Consider the following 21,935-nt stretch of genomic DNA (forward strand, 5'->3'; position numbering starts at 1 on the left):
TACATGATCGCAATTAGCGATTTTGTACACCATTTATCGCTTATTGTTAAATATTCCATATATATCATTAAACTGCGCTGATCATTATTTACTTTATACCATTTAAGTGCATTTACACACTTTGGATCTAGCTGCAACTTATCTGATTAGCATATACTCAGCGATTTTTACATAGCAGCGTCATGCGTTTTTGCACAGTTGCAACATCGTCATTCTATGTTTATGTACACTGAACATAGGGCTATTGGCACTTTAATATATACTCTGCATTTACATTAGTATATTAATACCCAGAATCACTACTGCATTTGCACAACACTACATGCACATACTCGGATTGGTTTGTTCAGCACTGTTTATTGTTGTTTTTTAGCGATTTTTACACAGCATCATTATGCGGTTTTGCTCAGTTACAACATAGGCACTTTAGTATTCATCTACATTGAACATGGGGCTACTGTTGCTTCAGTTATTTTGCACAGCAGCATTAGCAATTTGCATAATTGCAGTTAGCGATTTTGCACATCATTCATCGCTTATTGTTAATATTTTATATATATATCATCAAGCTGCGCTGATCGGTTTTTTTTATACCATTTAAGTGCATTGATACACTTTAGATCTAGCTGCAACTTATCAAATTAGCATATATTCACTTTGATAGCATGAAGGACCTTACTTACATTTATTATGGCGGACACATCGGACACTTTTGACACCATTTTGGGACCATTGGCATTTATACAGTGATCAGTACCTATAAAAATGCACTGATTACTGTAAAAATGTCACTGGCAGGGAAGGGGTTAACACTAGGGGGCTAAAGGGGTTAAAATAAATCATTCACTCTTAGTGAGCTGAGCAGAATGAGTGCTCAAGGGTGGCAGCTCTATGTGTACTGGAGGGCGATCATTTTTTTTCCACCACATCAAGCTGTAGACGTATCTCTGACACTGGGAGGATGCAAAATAATAGATAAGAGGATCCAGACAACAGTTTATACTACTGATACTGGAAGAGATGATGTAGGGAATATACAGAGAGTAATCTTCATTATTATACATCTGCTTGTAGTAAATTAAACAGATGACATTGGTGGGGCCAAAACAAAGGACAAAGACACTCAGTACAATCACAGATAGACGGATAGATCGTGATCTCTTATGTGTGTGATTGAATGTTGATCTGCTGAGACTGCGGATGATTCCGATGTAACAGAAAGTTATAATGAATAACGGTAAGAAAATAAAAAGTGAGAACACAGTGGAGAAGTAAACATATCTAAAAATTAAATAATCCCAAAAATCCTCAATGTCATGACACATTGTTATATCTATGTCATGATTCCAGGTTTGTTTTCTTATGAGAAGAGGCACAGTGCTGGCCAATGAGATGACCCAGATGACACCACACACCTTCCAGGCTCGGGTCACTGTACGCCAGGGGAGAGACCGCACCGGGTAGACTACGGCCAGGAAACGGTCCACGCTGATACTTGTCATGAGCAGGATGGAGCAAAACATGTTACAGTAAAATGCTGCTGTGACAAAGCGACACATTCCTTCTCCGAAGATCCAGTTAGATCCCAAGAATCTGTAGACAATATAAAAAGGAAGGATGCAAACAAGGAGGAGATCTGCTATGGTGAGGTTCAGCATGTAGACCATTGCTGGCTTCCTGACCTTCATCTTCACCAGAAACATGATGATCACCATGATATTAAGAGGAAGAGCCACGAGGAACACAACAGTATAGATGGATGGGACAAGAATGGCAGCACTCCAATGTCTTAAAATACACAAGACTTTATAAATATGATCTGGAAAGTAAACACCCAGTATTAGCATTAATACAGTAAATAAACTGGATTCATTTAACTTTTTTTAAAGCAGAACTGTGGTTGAAAAAATAGAAAATGAATAGCTCATATAAAGTAAAAAACAAATAAAAACAAAAAAAAAAACAACAATCACTCTGAACCAGAACCCTCCTTCCTCTATATAGAGATATATATATATACACATGGCTTTTTTCTGTCGGAAAAAACAGTTCTGCCACCTTTGCTGGTTGCTCAGAAGCCTGGCTTCTATGGTTACAAGGGACAGCACTCTCCCAGTGGCACACACATATCCCTCCCCGTCCTGCACTTTCCTATGACAGCAGACTACGATGTGGGGGATGTGAACAGCCACTCTAGTCTTTAGTAGGGATGAGCCGAACACCCCCCGGTTCGGTTCGCACCAGAACCTGCGAACGGACCGAAAGTTCGCACGAACGTTAGAACCCCATTGACGTCTATGGGACTCGAACGTTCGAAATCAAAAGTGCTCATTTTAAAGGCTAATTTGTATGGTATTGTCCTAAAAAGGGTTTGGGGACCCGGGTCCTACCCCAGGGGACATGTATCAATGCAAAAAAAAATTTTAAAAACGGCCGTTTTTTCGGGAGCAGTGATTTTAATGATGCTTAAAGTAAAAAAAAAAAAAAGTGAAATATTCCTTTAAATATCGTACCTGGGGGGTGTCTATAGTAGGCCTGTAAAGTGGCGCGTGTTTCTCGTGTTTAGAACAGTCCCTGCGCCAAATGTCATTTTTAAAGGAAAAAATCTCATTTAAAACTGCTTGCGGGTTTAATGTAATGTCGGGTCCTGGCAATATGGATGAAAATCAGCGAGACAAACGGCATGGGTACCCCCCAGTCCATTACCAGGCCCTTTGGGTCTTGTATGGATATTAAGGGGAACCCCGCACCCAAATTAAAATAAGGAAAGGTGTGGGGCCACCAGGCCCTATATACTCTGAACAGCAGTATACAGGCAGTGCAAACAAGACAGGGACTGTAGGTTTGTTGTTAAGTAGAATCTGTTTGTCATTTTGAACGGGTACATTTTTAACATGTTTAGCTCCAGCCAAAATATCTTTTTTAAGCTTTTTGGAAAACATAGGGAAGGGTTATCACCCCTGTGACATTTGTTTTGCTGTCTTTCCTCCTCTTTAGAAGATTTCACCTCACTTTTTGTCCCAATGACAAATGTTTTTTGAGAATTTGGGGTTTTTTGTGGAACAAGGATTGGAAAGCATCAGTGGAAAGGAGAAATGTTTTTCCCATATTAACTCTTACAGGAGAGAATTTCCCTTCCTAGGGGTAGATTTCATCTCACTTCCTGTTGTCTCCTTCCGTTTGCAAGTAGGAGTCGTTTGTAAGTTTAGATATTTGAAAGTAGGGGCCTGCCCTATATACTCAGCAGAAATTTGGGCCTTAGGTGTTGTTGTGGCCACAACACTGTAAGCCCTCACAGGGCCCTGCTGTGAAATATTAGATCAAGAATTGTAATTACATGCCCCTGTTGAACAGGGGCAGAAAAACTGGGCCTTTGGTGGTGGTGCTGGTGCCACAACACTGTAAGTCCTCACTCGCTCTTGGTGGGTGCAGAAATGGGCCCTGCTGTGAAATATTAGATCAAGAATTGTAATTACATGCCCCTGTTAAACAAGGGCAGAAAAATTGGGCCTTAGGCACTGGTGCTGGTGCCACAACACTGCAACCCCTCACAGACACTCTAGTTGGAACGCAGGAACGAGCCCTGCTGCAAAGTATTGCATCAAAAATTGTAATTACACGCCCCTGTTAAACAGGGGCTGAAAAATTGTGCCTTAGGCACTGGTGGTGGCGCCCAGAACCAAAAATGTTCTTACAAGCTATCAGCGTGATGATTGAGGAGGAAGAGGATAATTTCTCAGGGATAGTAACTCAGCATCAGCATAGGCAGTCTTTGAAGGGATCTGAGATTTCAAAAAAAATTATTCGGTTACATCAGCATCAGGTGCTTGGTAGCTGGTGGTGAACCAAGACTGATTCATTTTTATGAAGGTCAGTCGATCGACCGAGTCGGTGGACAGACGCACCCTGTGATCGGTTACCACGCCTCCAGCAGCACTGAATGTGCGTTCCGAAAGAACGCTGGATGCAGGACAGGCCAGTAGCTCAATTGCATACTGTGCAAGCTCTGGCCAGTGATCCATCCTCAAGACCCAGTTACCCAGAGGATTTTCGGTGGGAAAGGTGTCCAAGTCTGATCTTGCCCCTAGGTATTCCTGCACCATGTAAAACAGACGCTGGCGATGGTTGCTGGAACCGATCATACCTTGGGGCTGCGGACCAAAAAATTGTCTGAACGCATCGGTCAGATGGCCACCTTCTCCATCGCTCCTTCTTTGACTGACCGAAGCCTCAGCAACACGTTGTCCAGAAACAGGAGTTTGTAACCTCCCAGTCTCTGGGAACGCGTTGCACAGACCTTTCTGCAAAGCCTCCCGAAGATGTTTCATCCTCTGCTCCCTCTGCGATGGCAAGATAAGGTCCGCAACCTTACCCTTGTAACGTGGATCAAGGAGGGTTGCCAGCCAGTATTGGTCCTTCTCCTTGATACCACAAATACGAGGATCCTTACGCAGGCTTTGCAGGATCAGGGAGGCCATGCAGCGTAGGTTTGCTGAGGCATTCGGTCCGGAGTCCTCTGGGTCACTAAGGATGACATGGTCTGCAGCCACCTCCTCCCAGCCACGTACAAGTCCATGTGTTTCTTGGGACTGATCCCTTAAAGACTGCTGCTGATGCTGAGTGCCAGGCTCCACCTCCATACTGACACAATCTTCCTCCTCCTCCTCCTCCTCCTCGTCCTCTTCCTGTGTGATCGGCGGGCACGCAGGAACACTGGATAAAGGGGGCCTTGAGAGCTAAGGAAGTCCTCCTCTTCCTGCCTCTGTTCTGCCTCAAGTACCCTGTCCATTATTCCACGCAGCGTGTGCTCCAACAGGTGGACAAGGGGGACAGTGTCACTGATGCATGCACTGTCACTGCTCACCATCCTCGTGGCCTCCTCAAATGGTGACAGGACAGTGCATGCATCCCTGATCATGGGGAAAAAAAAACAAGCTCCCCTGACCCTGTCCTGGTGCCATAGTCGCACAGGTACTCATTGATGGCCCTCTGCTGCGTGTGCAGCCGCTGCAGCATGGCCAACGTTGAGTTCCACCTGGTGGGCATGTCACAGATTAGGCGGTTCTTGGCAGGTTAAACTCCTTTTGGAGGTCCGTCAGCCGAGCACTGGCATTATATGACAGGTGGAAATGCACAAAGACTTTCCTGGCCTGCCTCAGGACATCCTGTAAGCTCGGGTACCTGCCCAAGAACCGCTGCACCACCAAGTTAAGGACCTGAGCCAAACAGGGCACATGGGTCATTTGTCCCTGTCGGAGCGCAGAGAGGAGGTTGGTACCATTGTTGCAAACCACCATTCCTGCCTTAAGTTGGCATGGCGTCAACCACCTCTAAACCTGCCCCTGCAGAGCTGACAGAACCTCTGCCCCAGTGTGGCTCCTGTCCCCCAAGCACACCAGCTCAAGCACCGCATGGCATCTTTTGGCCTGCGTACTTGCGTAGCCCCTCGAACGGCTACGGAGCACCGCTGGTTCCGAGGACAAAGCACAGGAAGAGACCATGGAGGAAGAAGAAGAGGAGGGGGTGGAGGAGAGAGGTGTGTCACAATCATTAGCATTTTGGAGGCATGGTGGCGGAACAACCTCCAACACTACTGCACCTTGTCCTGCATCCTTCCCAGCTGCCAGCAGAGTCACCCAATGCGCCGTGAAACTTAGGTAACGTCCCTGGCCATGCCTGCTGGACCATGAGTCAGCGGTAATATGCACCTTACCGCTGACCGCCCTGTCCAGTGAGGCATGGACATTGCCTTCCACGTGCCGGTAGAGAGCCGGAATCGTCTTCCGTGAGAAAAAGTGGCGTTTGGGTACCTGCCACTGAGGAACCGCACATTCCACAAACTCACGGAAGGGGGTAGAGTCTACCAACTGAAAAGGCAGCAGGTGAAGTGCTAGCAATTTTACTAAGCTAGTATTCAACCGCTGGCTATGTGGATGGCTGGGAACAAACTTCTTTCAGCGGTGCAGCAGCTGGGGCAGGGAAATTTTCCTGGTACAATCTGACGTCGGTGTACCAAAAGCAGATTGCCCACAAGTACTTGGCTGTCACACACCTAATTCTACACCTTCAAAACTCTCAGTGCAGGTCTCAGAGAGGACTGAAGGTATAGTGGGGTTGGAAATCTCAGCTGATGAGGAGCAAGGAGAGGTCCTCTTTGTTCTTTGGTGTGGGTCTTTTAGATACGCTTGCCAACGAACTGCATGGCAGGTCAACATATGTCTGGTCAAGCATGTGGTACCCAAGCGGGAGATGTTTTGGCCACGCGAGATACGCTTGAGACATATGTTGCAAATAGCAGCGGTGCGATCTGATGCACTCGTCTCAAAAAAGGCCCACACCAAAGAACTTTTTGAATAACGCGCAGAGACTGCAGCGCCCTGCACATGTGGAGCTTTGGGGTGTGATGCAGTCAATGTGCTGCCCTTAGGCTGGCCCCTGGAGGGCATCCTGCCTCCTTGGTGATGTGCCGCCTCCTCCTCTTCCTCCTCTCTCCTATCAGGCACCCACGTTGAGTCAGTGACCTCATCATCCCCTCCCTCCTCATCACTGGAGCAAACCTGGCAGTATGCTGCAGAAGGGGGAGCATGACTGCCAGATTGCTGTCCTTCTTGGGCACCCCCTCTGTCCGTGCTCATGTTACTGCCTTCATTGAGCTCAGTATCATCATCAGAGCCTTCCAAACGCTGGGCATCCTCCTGGAGCATGTACCCAACACTGTGGTCAAACAGTTCGAGGGACTCCTCAGGAGGACATGGTGGGGCTAGGGAAGGAGTCACTGATGACATTGAGCCGAGGGAAGAGGCCGCTGCTTTGCCAGACAAAGTACCCTGGGCATGGGTGAGAGAGGATGAGGAGGATGAGGACGGCTTGGTCATCCACTCGACCAAGTCTTCCGCATGTTGCGGCTCAACACGGCCAGCTGCCGAAAAAAAGGCCAAGCGTCTCCCACGGCCACGTGCTGATGAGGATGCACCGTCTCCACGACCAGCACTAGACACAGAGCCTGCTTGCCCTCTCTTATTGGCTTGTGACTGTCTGCCTCTCCTTCTTGGCCTTCCAGACATACTAATGGCCTGTAGCTGCACTAAGCTGGGATATATATATATATATATATATATATATATATATATATATATATATATACTGATACTGCAGCTAGCAAAATCAACTGCCTGCCTGTAGTATGAGAACACCCTTGAAATAAGAAGATCTGGATGCCGCACACCGGATGTAGTAGAAAACTTGACTTTATTAGGAAGTTGAGTAATAGCTATGAGTAAGAACTCAGCTTCGTGTGCGAAACGCGTCAGATAATCCTGTACTTTCTGCATGATGGTCTTGTATTTTTGATGATCCCATCTTCCTAATAAAGTCAAGTTTTTTACTACATCCGGTGTGCGGCATCCAGATCTTCTTATTTCAAGCCTGTTCTACTTAGCATTCAGCCAGCACCTGGAACTCTTCTACTCTGGAAATCTTACATCAATCTCACACCTGGGTCCATGTCCACCTGAGCGGTGAAACAACCTCTCTGCCTTGCCTGCATCTAAGGAAGTATGAGAACACCACCAACCTTCTACAGGTAGCTTTAGCTGAACACTATGAGGTGGACGCACCCCACTAACTTGTAGGTTTAGCTGAACACTGTGAACAGGACGCACCCCACTAACTTGTAGGTTTAGCTGAACATTGTGAACAGGATGCACCCCACTAACTTGTAGGTTTAGCTGAACACTGTGAGCAGTACGCACCCCACTAACTTGTAGGTTTAGCTGAACACTGTGAGCAGGACGCACCGCACTAAGTTGTAGGTTTAGCTGAACACTGTGAGCAGGACGCACCCCACTAACTTGTAGGTTTAGCTGAACACTGTGAGCAGGACGCACCCCACTAACTTGTAGGTTTAGCTGAACACTGTGAGCAGGACACACGCCACTAACTTGTAGGTTTAGCTGCTGTGAGCAGGACACACCCCACTAACTTGTAGGTTTAGCTGAACACTGTGAGCAGGACGCACCCCACTAACTTGTAGGTTTAGCTGAACACTGTGAGCAGGACGCACCCCACTAACTTGTAGGTTTAGCTGAACACTGTGAGCAGGATGCACCCCACTAACTTGTAGATTTAGCTGAAAACTGTGAGCAGGACGCACTGCACTAACTGTAAATAGTCTAGCTGCCTGACTGTGGTACTAATAGGATAAAAAAAAACAGTAATTTTCTTCAGGTAGCTGTATATACTGTAACAAGACAAGCCTGCCTGTCAGTAAGAAGATAACAGGAATGGATCTAGCTGAACACTGTGAGCAGGACGCACCCCACTAACTTGTAGGTTTAGCTGAACACTGTGAGCAGGACGCACCCCACTAACTTGTAGGTTTAGCTGAACACTGTGAGCAGGACGCACCCCACTAACTTGTAGGTTTAGCTGAACACTGTGAGGAGAACGCACCCCACTAACTTGTAGGTTTAGCTGAACACTGTGATCAGGATGCACCCCACTAACTTGTAGGTTTAGCTGAACACTGTGAGCAGGACGCACCCCACTAACTTGTAGGTTTAGCTGAACACTGTGAGCAGGACGCACCCCACTAACTTGTAGGTTTAGCTGAACACTGTGAGCAGGACGCACCCCACTAACTTGTAGTTTTAGCTGAACACTGTGAGCAGGATGCACTGCACTAACTGTAAATAGTCTAGCTGCCTGACTGTGGTACTAATAGGATCAAAAGAACACAAGCAATTTTCTTCAGGTAGCTGTATATACTGTAACAAGACAAGCCTGCCTGTCAGTAAGAAGATAGCAGGAACGGATCTAGCTGAACACTGTGAGCAGGACGCACTGCACTAACTGTAAATAGTCTAGCTGCCTGACTGTGGTACTAATAGGATCAAAAGAACACCAGCAATTTTCTTCAGGTAGCTGTAAATACTGTAACAAGACAAGCCTGCCTGTCAGTAGGAAGATAACAGGAACGGATCTAGCTAAACTGAATACAGTGTGTATATATATATATATATATATATATATATATATATATATATATATATATATATATATATATATATGCAACACCTGGGATGCATATATATACACAATACACTGTAAGTGCAGCTAACTGACTGACTGTTCTGCCTAATCTATCTAACTCAAATCAAATGTCACTGTCTGTCTCTCTCTCTCTCAATGAACGCCGGAACACACACTACACAGGGCCGCCGTGCAGGCGGCCTTATATAGTGTGGGATGTGTACTAAATCCTCTGAGCCATAATTGGCCAAAGCCTCCTTGGCTTTGGCCAATTACGGCTCTCTGTTCAGGTGGCGCTGTGATTGGCCAAGCATGCGGGTCATAGTGCATGCTTGGCCAATCATCAGCCAGCAATGCACTGCGATGCCGCAGTGAATTATGGGCCGTGACGCGCCACACGAATTTGGCGCGAATGGCCCATATCGTTCACAATTCGGTGAACGGGCGAACAGACGATGAACACGAAGCTCATCCCTAGTCTTTAGCGTGTTGGCAAGACTTTCATAGCTTTAAAAAAAAAGCAAGCTTGTTAAGAGTTTATTCATTAATATTTGTTATACAAAAGCAATAGAAATGTAATGCTGCGTAAACACACGAGCAAACTTTCCGGCATACTTGGTCCGGCGGACCGGAGTCCGCCACACAATCCGATTGTGTGTAGGCTCCAGCGGACTTTTTTTTCCCCAAAATTCCGCCGTACCTAGATTTGAAACATGTTTCGCCGGACTCCGTTCCTGACGGAAAGTCCGTTCGTCTGTATGCTGGTCCGACGGACAGGGTATTGCATCTCGCGCTCGCTGCAATAGGAAAAACAAATTTTCCTATTGCAGCGAGCGCGGGGCATCCCAGGCCCTTAGGTCTGGTATGGATTTTAAGGGGAACCCCCTACGCCAAAAAAACAGCGTAGGGTCCCCCCTAAAATCCATGCCAGACCCCGATCCGAGCGCGTAGCCCGCCTGGTCAGAAAAGGGGGTGGGGACGAGCGAGCGCCCCCCCTCCTTAACCGTACTAGGCCGCATGCCCTCAACATGGGGGGGTAGGTGCTTTGGGGGAGGGGGCGCCCTGCGGGGCCCCCCCACCCAAAGTACCTTGTCCCCATGTTGATGAGGACAAGGGCCTCTTCCCGACAACCCTGGTCGTTGGTTGTCGGGGTCTGCGGGTGGGGGGCTTATCGGAATCCGGGAGCCCCCTTTAATAAGAGGGCCCCCAGATCCCGGCCCCCCACCCTATGTGAATGAGTATGGGGTACATGGAAAAAGTGTCAATAATAAAACACACTACACAGGTTTTTAAAATAATTTATTAGACAGCTCCGGGGGGGTCTTCCTCCGGCTTCGGGGGTCTTCTTCCGACTTCGGGGGTCCTTCCGGTTCGTCTTCTCCCGGCGTCCGGTTGGTTCTTCTCCGCTCTCTCTGGCCTCTTCTCCCGGTGTTCCAGTTCTTCTGCTGGCTCCTCCGCTGTCTTCATGCCGCTCTTTTGCCAGCGGAGGCCCGGACGTCTGGCTTCTTGTCTTCTTGTCTTCTTCCCTCTTCTCTTCTCCAGATGTTGACACGACGGTCTCTCTCCAGCTGGACTGCTCTCTGAGCGCTCCGCTGTGACTTATATAGGCAGAGGCCCCGCCCCCTTATGCCGTCACAGTCCCTGGGCATGCTGAGACTGTGATGTTTTAGGGGGCGGAAAGTCCGGCGGGAAGAATGTCGGACCAAGTATGCCATAAAGTTTGATCGTGTGTACGCAGCAATAGAATGTGGGGTTATGTTTCCTTTAACCACTTGCCGACCGCCTCACGCATATATACGTGAGCAGAGCGGCACGGGCAGGCAAAATCACGTACCTGGTACGTGATTGCCTTCCCGTGGGCGGGGGGTCCGATTGGACCCCCCCCCCGATGCCATCGGCGGTCGGCGTTTGGTTGGAAGCGATGAGAGACGAGGGGGAGACCATCCGATCGTGGCCCCCCCCTCGCGATCGCTCCCAGCCAATGAGAAACATCCCCTGCCTCTGTATAGTACACAGAGGTAGAGGATGTGATGTCATCTCTCCTCGGCTGGCCAGTTTCCGTTCCAGCGCTGAGGAGAGATGACATGTAAGTGCACCAACACACACACACACAGTAGAACATGCCAGGCACACTAAACACCCCCGATCCCCCCCAATCACCCCCCCCCTGTCACAAACTGATACCAAGCAGGTTTTTTTTTTTTTTTTTTTTTCCTGATTACTGCATAGTGTCAGTTTGTGACAGTTACTGTGGTAGGACAGTTAGTATTAGCCCCCTGTAGGTCTAGGGTACCCCCCTAACCCCCCCTAATAAAGTTTTAACCCCTTGATCACCCCCTGTCACCAGTGTCGCTAAGCGATCATTTTTCTGATCGCTGTATTAGTGTCGCTGGTGACGCTAGTTAGGAACGTAAATATTTAGGTTCGCTGTCAGCGTTTTATAGCGACAGGGACCCCCATATACTATCTAATAAATGTTTTAACCCCTTGATTGCCCCCTAGTTAACCCTTTCACCACTGATCACCATATAACTGTTACGGGTGACGCTGGTTAGTTTGTTTATTTTATATAGTGTCAGGGCACCCGCCGTTTATTACCGAATAAAGGTTTAGCCCCCTGATCGCCCGGCGGTGATATGCGTCGCCCCAGGCAGCGTCAGATTAGCGCCAGTACCGCGAACACCCACGCACGCACCGTACACGCACCGTACACCTCCCTTAGTGGTATAGTATCTGAACGCATCAATATCTGATCCGATCAGATCTATACTAGCGTTCCCAGCAGTTTAGGGTTCCCAAAAACGCAGTGTTAGCGGGATCAGCCCAGATACCTGCTAGCACCTGCGTTTTGCCCCTCCGCCCGGCCCAGCCCAGCCCACCCAAGTGCAGTATCGATCGATCACTGTCACTTACAAAACACTAAACACATAACTGCAGCGTTCGCAGAGTCAGGCCTGATCCCTGCGATCGCTAACAGTTTTTTTGGTAGCATTTTGGTGAACTGGCAAGCACCAGCCCCAGGCAGCGTCAGATTAGCGCCAGTACTGCTAACACCCACACACGCAGCATACGCCTCCCTTAGTGGTATAGTATATGATCAATATCTGATCCGATCAGATCTATACTAGCGTCCCCAGCAGTTTAGGGTTCCCAAAAACGCAGTGTTAGAGGGATCAGCCCAGATACCTGCTAGCACCTGCGTTTTGCCCCTCCGCCCGGCCCAGCCCAACCCACCCAAGTGCAGTATCGATCAATCACTGTCACTTTTTTTTGTAGCGTTTTGGTGAACTGGCAAGCGCCAGCGGCCTAGTACACCCCGGTATTAGTCAAACCAGCACTGCAGTAACACTTGGTGACGTGGCGAGTCCCATAAGTGCAGTTCAAGCTGGTGAGGTGGCAAGCACAAGTAGTGTCCCGCTGCCACCAAAAAGACAAACACAGGCCCGTCGTGCCCATAGTGCCCTTCCTGCTGCATTCGCCAATCCTAATTTGTGAACCCACCGCTTCTGCAGCGCCCGTACTTCCCCCATTCACATCCCCAACCAAATGCAGTCGGCTGCATGAGAGGCATTTATATGTCCTCCCGAGTACCCCTACCCAACGAACCCCCCCAAAAAAGATGTGTCTGCAGCAAACGCGGATATAGACGTGACACCCGCTATTATTGTCCCTCCTGTCCTGACAATCCTGGTCTTTGCATTGGTGAATGTTTTGAATGCTACCATGCACTAGTTGAGTATTAGTGTAGGATACAGCATTGCACAGACTAGGCACACTTTCACAGGGTCTCCCAAGATGCCATCGCATTTTGAGAGACCCGAACCTGGAACCGGTTACAGTTATAAAAGTTACAGTTACAAAAAAAAAGTGTAAAAAAAAAAAAAAAACACAAACAAAAATAAAAAAAAATAGTTGTCGTTTTATTGTTCTCTCTCTCTCTATTCTCTCTCTATTGTTCTGCTCTTTTTTACTGTATTCTATTCTGCAATGTTTTATTGTTATTATGTTTTATCACGTTTGCTTTTCAGGTATGCAATTTTTTATACTTTACCGTTTACTGTGCTTTATTGTTAACCATTTTTTTGTCTTCAGGTACGCCATTCACGACTTTGAGTGGTTATACCAGAATGATGCCTGCAGGTTTAGGTATCATCTTGGTATCATTCTTTTTAGCCAGCGGTCGGCTTTCATGTAAAAGCAATCCTAGCGGCTAATTAGCCTCTAGACTGCTTTTACAAGCAGTGGGAGGGAATGCCCCCCCCCCACCATCTTCCGTGTTTTTCTCTGGCTCTCCTGTCTCAACAGGGAACCTGAGAATGCAGCCGGTGATTCAGCCAGCTGACCATAGAGCTGATCAGAGACCAGAGTGGCTCCAAACATCTCTATGGCCTAAGAAACCGGAAGCTACAAGCATTTTATGACTTAGATTTCGCCGGATGTAAACAGCGCCATTGGGAAATTGGGGGAGCATTTTATCACACCGATCTTGGTGTGGTCAGATGCTTTGAGGGCAGAGGAGAGATCTAGGGTCTAATAGACCCCAATTTTTTCAAAAAAGAGTACCTGTCACTACCTATTGCTATCATAGGGGATATTTACATTCCCTGAGATAACAATAAAAATGATTTAAAAAAAAAAATGAAAGGAACAGTTTAAAAATAAGATAAAAAAGCAAAAAAATAATAAAGAAAAAAAAAAAAAAGCACCCCTGTCCCCCCTGCTCTCGCGCTAAGGCGAACGCAAGCGTCGGTCTGGCGTCAAATGTAAACAGCAATTGCACTATGCATGTGAGGTGTCACCGCGAAGGTCAGATCGAGGGCAGTAATTTTAGCAGTAGACCTCCTCTGTAAATCTAAAGTGGTAACCTGTAAAGGCTTTTAAAGGCTTTTAAAAATGTATTAATTTTGTTGCCACTGCACGTTTGTGCGCAATTTTAAAGCATGTCATGTTTGGTATCCATGTACTCGGCCTAAGATCATCTTTTTTATTTCATCAAACATTTGGACAATATAGTGTGTTTTAGTGCATTAAAATTTAAAAAAGTGTGTTTTTTCCACAAAAAATGCGTTTAAAAAATCGCTGCGCAATTACTGTGTGAAAAAAAAATGAAACACCCACCATTTTAATCTGTAGGGCATTTGCTTTAAAATAATATATAATGTTTGGGGGTTCAAAGTAATTTTCTTGCAAAAAAAAATAATTTTTTCATGTAATCAAAAAGTGTCAGAAAGGGCTTTGTCTTCAAGTGGTTAGAAGAGTGGGTGATGTCTGACATAAGCTTCTAAATGTTGTGCATAAAATGCCAGGACATTTCAAAACCCCCCAAATGACCCCATTTTGGAAAGTAGACACCCCAAGCTATTTGCTGAGAGTCATGTCGAGTCCATGGAATATTTTATATTGTGACACAAGTTGCGGGAAAGAGACAAATTTTTTTTTTTTTTTTTTTTTTTTTGCACAAAGTTGTCACTAAATGTTATATTGCTCAAACATGCCATGGGGATTTGTGAAATTACACCCGAAAATAAATTCTGTTGCTTCTCCTGAGTACGGGGATACCACATGTGTGGGACTTTTTGGGAGCCTAGCCGCGCACGGGACCCCGAAAACCAAGCACCGCCTTCAGGCTTTCTAAGGCCGTAAATTTTTGATTTCACTCTTCACTGCCTATCACAGTTTTGGAGGCCATGGAATGCCCAGGTGGCACAAACCCCCCCCAAATGACCCCATTTTGGAAAGTAGACACCCCAAGCTATTTGCTGAGAGGTATAGTGAGTATTTTGCAGACCTCACTTTTTGTCACAAGGTTTTGAAAATTGAAAAAAGAAAAAAAAAAAATTTTTTTCTGGTCTTTCTTCATTTTCAAAAACAAATGAGAGCTGCAAAATACTCACCATGCCTCTCAGCAAATAGCTTAGGGTGTCTACTTTCCAAAATGGGGTCATTTGGGGGGGGGTTGTGCCATCTTGGCATTTTATGGCCTTCAAAACTGTGATAGGTAGTGAGGAGTGAAATCAAAAATGTGTGCCCTTAGAAATCCTGAAGGTGGTGCTGGGTTTTCGGGGCCCCGTACGCGGCTAGGCTCCCAAAAAGTGCCACACATGTGGTATTCCCGTACTCAGGAGAAGCAGCTGAATGTATTTTGGGGTGCAATTCCACATAGCCCATGGCCTATGTGAGCAATACATCATTTAGTGACAACTTTTTGTAAATTTTTTATTTTTATTTTTTTTTTGTCATTATTCAATCACTTGGGACAAAAAAAATAAATATTCAATGGGCTCAACATGCCTCTCAGCAATTTCCTTGGGGTGTCTACTTTCCAAAATGGGGTCATTTGGGGGGGTTTGTACTGCCCTGCCATTTTAGCACCTCAAGAAATGACATAGGCAGTCATAAACTAAAAGCTGTGTAAATTCCAGAAAATGTACCCTAGTTTGTAGACGCTATAACTTTTGCGCAAACCAATAAATATACGTTTGGTAAAAAAAATGTCAATAAAGACATGTGGCCGAATACATTTTGGCCTAAATGTATGACTAAAATTTAGTTTATTGGATTTTTTTTATAACAAAAAGTAGAAAATATCATTTTTTTTCAAAATTTTCAGTCTTTTTCCGTTTATAGCGCAATAAATAAAAACGGCAGAGGTGATCAAATACCATCAAAAGAAAGCTCTATTTGTGGGAAGAAAAGGACGCAAATTTCGTTTGGGTAGAGCATTGCATGACCGCGCAATTAGCAGTTAAAGCGAAGCAGTGCCGAATTGTAAAAAGTGCTCTGGTCAGGAAGGGGGTAAATCCTTCCGGGGCTGAAGTGGTTAAAGGAAATACTGAACTCTGCACTCCATATGTAGCACACTCCTTAACTTTGCACTCGGTATGTATTGTAGCTCACTCCTGAACTCTGCACTCTGTACATGGAAAACTCTATAACCCTGCACTCTCTATGTGGGAAACTCCAGAACTCTGCACTCTCTATGTGGCAAACTCCAGAAACCTACATTCTGTACATGGCAAACTCCAGAACCCTGCACTCCGTACATGGCAAACTCCAGAACCCTCCACTCTGTACATGGCAAACTCCAGAACCCTGCACTCTGTACATGGCAAACTCCAGAACACTGAACGCTGTACACAGTACATTCCTGACCTCTGCAGTCTGTACACAGCACTCTCCTGAACCCTGCACTCTGTACATAGCACCCTCCTGAACTCTGCACTCTGTACATAGCACCCTCCTGAACACTGCACTCTGTACATAGCACTCTCCTGAACCCTGCACTTTGTACTTAGCACTCTCCTGAACCCTGCACTCTGTACATAGCACCCTCCTGAACACTGCACTCTGTACATAGCACTCTCCTGAACACTGCACTCTATACATAGCACTCTCCTGAACCCTGCACTGTGTATGTAGCACACTTCTGAACAATGGGGAATCTCTAAACTCTATATTATGTACATGACACACTCTTGAACCCTGCACTCTGTATGTCCTACACTCCTTACTTCTGTACATAGTGCTCTCTTTACAGTGCACACTCCTTAACACTCCTTAACTGTGCACACTCTACATCCTTAACTCTGCAACTCTGTCCATAGCGCACTCCTAAAACCAGAAATCTGTGTGTAGCAAACTCCAGAACCCTGCACTTTTTGGATAGTGTACTTCTGAACTCTAAATAGAAAAAGAACCAAATGGTTAACGCTGCGCTCGAAAACAATATGTGAAAAAGAAAAAAGGAAAAAATTGAAGTAAATCAAATAAATAAAGCTGCCAGCACCAAAAAGCTCTATATACAAACTCAAATCTGTGGAAAACATAGGGTGGGTGCAGCGCTAATAACAATGTTAAAAAAAAACACAAATAATTTGAACTTTGTGTCAAATATTCAGAAGTGGTGAAAAACCTGAGATAATGAAAAAGAAAAACTAAAGCAGAGTCCCAATATGAAATGTAAAAAAAAATTTTGGGATGATGTTACATAAATGTTGAGCCTAATTGAACAATATAAACTCTATAAATGGCAAATGAAATGTACCAAATATTATATTAAATAGTCCAAAAAGTATAAATGGTGAAATCCACAAACATAGTTCAAATGGATAAAAACAAGAATCTGTGAAAAATCACATAAACTTGACAGTGAAATGAACACAATCAAAGAATGGAGAAGGAAATAAATATAAATTATTGAAGCTCAACCAAAGTCCCAATTCTAATAAACAAGGATTCAGAAGACATCCATGTGGGTATGAAGATATATTGTAGGCGTGAAGCTGTGAAGAAAAGCCCTTCCTCCAAACAGACTTGTACACCCAAAGTGGGTATGTAGTCTCCTTACCCCAGAAATGACCACAACAGCGGTCTCACCAAGCACAGGGAATTTGGTCTCCTAAAAACCCAATAATGGATGTCTCCAACTCCTGGATCCTTATCACTCGAAGACATAAACAAAAATTGCGCCCATAGTGCAGTATTTAAAAGAATGATTTATTGAACTCAAATAAATTGCACTTACGGCATGGAGCTGATAAACGTGCGATGTGTCAATACATAATATAGCGGCGTCTCCTCTGGCTTTTCTTCACAGCTTCACGCCAACAATATATCTTCATACCCACATGGATGTCTCCTGAATCCCTGTTTCAACTTTGGTTGAGCTTCAATAATTTATATTTATTTCCTTCACCATTCTTTAATTGTGTTCATTTCACTGTCAATTTTTTGTGATTTTTCACGGATTCTTGTTTTCATTCATTTGAACTATGTTAGTGGATTTCACCATTTATACTTTTTGGACTATTTAATATAATATTTGGTACTTGCACATGTCATTTGCCGTTTATAGAGCTTATATTGTTCAATTAGGCTCAACATTTATGTAACATCATCCCAAAAATTTTTTTTCACATTTCATATTGAGACTCTGCTTTAGTTTTTCTTTTTCATTATCTCAGGTTTTTCACCACTTCTGAAAATTTGACACAAACTTTTTTTTTCACATTGTTATTAGCGCTGCACCCACCCATGTTTTCTCCTGAACTCTGCACTCTGTACATAGCACGCTCCTAAACACTGCACTCTGTATGTTGCAAACTTCTGCAAATTGCATTCTGTATGTAGCACACTCCTGAAATCTGCACTCTTTGCATAACGCACTCTTATACCCTGCTCTCTGTATGTAGAGTACTCCTGAAAATGTCATTATGCACATAGAGCACTCTTGAACCCTGAACATTGTATTTAGGAAGCTCCTGAACTCTGCCCTTTGTACCTAGCACACTCCTGAACCATGCACCCTTTACATAGCACACTCCTAAAATCTGCACTTTGTACATAGCACAATCTTGAACTCTGCATTCTATACGTACAGTATATAGAAAAAAGTCTGATCGGTGGCAGGAATTTTAAAGGGCACCAGAAAAAAATTACACTTAAAGCTGAACCTCGAGCATAAACGTCTTTGCACAGTTTTATTGCTGCTATCCTACCTTTCTAGAATATGTGGTCCATCTTCTGCTTGTCTCTGTAGTTTATGAGAAACAGCATGTGATTTTTTTAAATAATGGGGCTCATTTCCAGTGGTTCGCTGTTTGCAAGACTGGCAGCTGCTATGCCTTATATTTCCACAGCCACTAGTATTGTCACATCCCACCTGTAGTTCTTATTTAAGCAAGCACTTCCTGCTCACTGCAGAGGGTGGACCAGCTAGTCTGAGACTCCCAGTCTGAACTGCCCTAGAGGCAGTGTGCCCCTCCTCCCATCGCAAGCCAAGCTGGAGCTGACAAGTTCCCTGAAAGCATTAAACTCAATCTATGCTGGGCAACAAACCAGACAGGCAGGGGGTATGGGATTTCACTGACAAGATTCAGAAGACACTGTGAAAGCAGAGCAGGGAGATAGACATCAAGCATCACTATTAACAATGCCAATCCCTGGGACACATGGGGAGGGGAATACAAGATTGTACAGCCATTCTGTATAAGCAGAGGGGAGCAGGAGATGAGCAACTGCACAAACTTAACCCCTCAATTGCCTGATTATTTACTGTGTAATACTTAAAGTGGTTATAAAGTCAGAAGGGTTTTTTATCTTGATGCATTCTATGCATTAAGATAAAGCCTTCTGTGCGCAGCAGCCCCATTAATACTTACCTAAGCCCCCTCTCTGTCCAGCAATGTCCACGATTCCCTCAGCCATCTGGGACTCTCCCTCCTGATTGGCTGAGACACAGCAATGGTGCCATTGGCTCCTGCTGCTGTCAAGCAAAGTCAGTTAGCCAATCAGGAGAGAGAGGGGGCGGGGCCAAACTGAAGCTCCGTGTCTGAGTGGACACATGAAGCTGCAGCTTGACTGGGGTGCCCCCATAGCAAACTGCTTGCTGTGGGGGCACTCGACAGGAGGGGAGGGGCCAGAGGCTCCAGCAAGGCACTCAAGAAGAGGAGAATCGGGACTGCTCTGTGCAAAACCATTACACAGGGCAGGTAAGTATAACATGTTTGTTATTTGTACTCAGAGTCAATCTGTGGATAGTATAGGAAAGGAACAAAGAGCAACAGAGAACATTGACCTGAGGTGTGCCGGGGTCACATGGTCAGTAAGCTTAAAAGGGGGCATACCAAAGTATGAAATGAAAAGAATGAAATGAAAAGTAAAAGAAAAAGGGAATGGGTGGGTGGGACACGAGAGCCTACAACCACAAGGGAGGAGGCAAAGGAGGGCAGGCTTTGTTAGGGAATGGTTCATTAGAAAGACACATGGTCCAGAGTGATGCTTTAAGTTGAACTTATCAACTATTAAACTGAAATGCACAATGCAAGGCTTTTTCTGCAAAAACATGTTTTTCTTGTTCAAGACTATGCAGCTATAGCTAGCAGGAAGCCGCTTGTGGTTGCAAGTGAAGCTTATCTCGGAACATTATCAAAAGATATTACACATCAAAAGGTATCACACACCTCGGCTTGGACCACGCGGTTATAATTTATAGTTTAGATAAAGGTAAAAGGTTAAGATAATGATATTTTGATAAGAATTTTATAGGTCATATCTCTGGACAGAATTATATGCAAATATATGTGACATGTAACTCATGATACCTGTACTTCTGTGATTGGATATTTTAAGGGACTGCCCTTAGCATTAAATAAAGTTGCAACCCTATATAACCTATGGCAAGTTTTTAATACAACGTAATTCTTGATAATCCATATCTGTCTATGGTGTCTTGATTTTACCCGATCAATCAAGGAAATCTCTTGGTGTCCAACAAGGTCCAGCTCGAGCAGAAGGGGCGCACTTGATCAGTTGACCAGTGAACCATTTCAGTGGTACCAGAAGTGGGGTGTGGCTTCCAGTCAAGGTAAGGATTATTTTCACTTTATTATTTGGTGAAACCTTGCTTTGATCGGCCCCATACCTCGAACTTCTATTGTCAAATAGCTCGCTAGGATATAATTTGTGATATATGAGATACAGGATTATAGTCCCCGCTAGGTTGGCCAGGACTCTATAGTTGGAAATTATTCCAATTATAAATATTGAAACCAATAAATAATTGCGCTATTACAAACAAGTAGTGCAGGTGATAGCTGCCAGCATATAACAATGTGGTATACAGTGTAGAAATGAATAGATATTAAACATATGCAGCGCTAAAAATATGCATATACATCTTGAACATATGTAGCATAATAATATGTCGTGAATAAGTGACCAAATGTTAAGTGCAAAACTTATGCCAATATAGGCAGTGAATGTAATATTTTGGACAGATCCCAAATAAACAAATTAAGGAAAAAAGTCCATTGGTGTGTGATGAACCATATATTAAGTCCATATAAATGGGGGGTTCGTGGACATATGTGGTGTCACATCTGTGCGTTGGAGCGGAGACTGGAGCAAGCTGTGTACAGGGCGGCACTTTACACATAGATCTTCTGAAAATCCCACTCAACACTGTAAACGATAGAAGTAAATGACCTTACCAAGAGGGGATTGACATAGTCACCGTACGGTGGAGTGTCAAACGGGCTTGTGGGATCCAGCGATCCCAGGGATATCTGGCTGGGGAAATCCTGGGAGTCTCATCCGGGGTAACCGTAGCTCTCCAATGATGTGCAGGTCCATGACCAATCCAGATATCTCTCTTAGATGGGATAAGTGTGCAGAGACAAATGGCTGGAGCTCAGCGAGGTCCCATTCATGAAAAAGGAAAGAGCAAAAAAACCTCCACATAGGGCATGAATCTGATAAAAAATGCTTTTATTGAAAAGCTGTGAAGTGCTAGACAGTGCACTTAATTGGATAAAACGTGATCACAAAAAGGAATAAAATCGCGTGGTAACAGAACATCTGTAGGCTTTTAGCAACCCGACATGTTTCGGACCATCGTCCTTCTACTGGGGCATAAACCTACATGTCTGTACCACGCTCACATATATACATGGATAATTACTCTAAAAGCTCATCAGCTGCTTAAAGCATGCATAGATAATTGCACAGAATGTTCAACAGCTGCAAAAAGCAGTCAGCCTTTAGTAATCTCCTTGTACTAACCTACATTGGTGACTGTTCTAAACCTAATTCAAAGCCATCCTCCAATCAGAGCGCTCAAAACGGAAACACGTGACTGTTTCACTGCGCGTGACGTCATCGCGCAACGGATGTCGCGCTCCAAGCCTCCTTTTCATACAGGGAAGTAAACGGCCAAACAGTGGAGTGGTTACACCCACAATGGCCGTGGAGGGCTGTCATAGCGCATCAGTCCAGAGCGCTCCAATGCGCTCAACTTCCGGTGTCTCCAGAAAGGGGAAATGAGCGTTTTGTATTATAGGAGGAGGGCTGAACACACATATATATATATATATATATATATATATATATATATATATATATATATA

At 44.9% G+C, this 21,935-nt stretch overlaps 1 protein-coding gene across 1 annotated transcript in view; it reads right to left on the reverse strand.

Annotated features, from left to right (window-relative positions):
* Positions 1-830: 830 nt before the first annotated feature.
* LOC141134891 (proteinase-activated receptor 1-like) overlaps positions 831-21,935 on the reverse strand; it is a 221,577-nt gene continuing 200,472 nt past the window's right edge. Inside the window, exon 3 of the mRNA XM_073624319.1 lies at positions 831-1,819. Coding sequence (XP_073480420.1) covers positions 840-1,819 — 980 coding nt within the window. The 3' untranslated portion in view covers positions 831-839. The remainder of the gene's footprint in view (positions 1,820-21,935) is intronic.

Source organism: Aquarana catesbeiana, linkage group LG03, assembly GCF_042186555.1.
Source record: "Aquarana catesbeiana isolate 2022-GZ linkage group LG03, ASM4218655v1, whole genome shotgun sequence".
Lineage (NCBI taxonomy): Eukaryota > Metazoa > Chordata > Amphibia > Anura > Ranidae > Aquarana > Aquarana catesbeiana.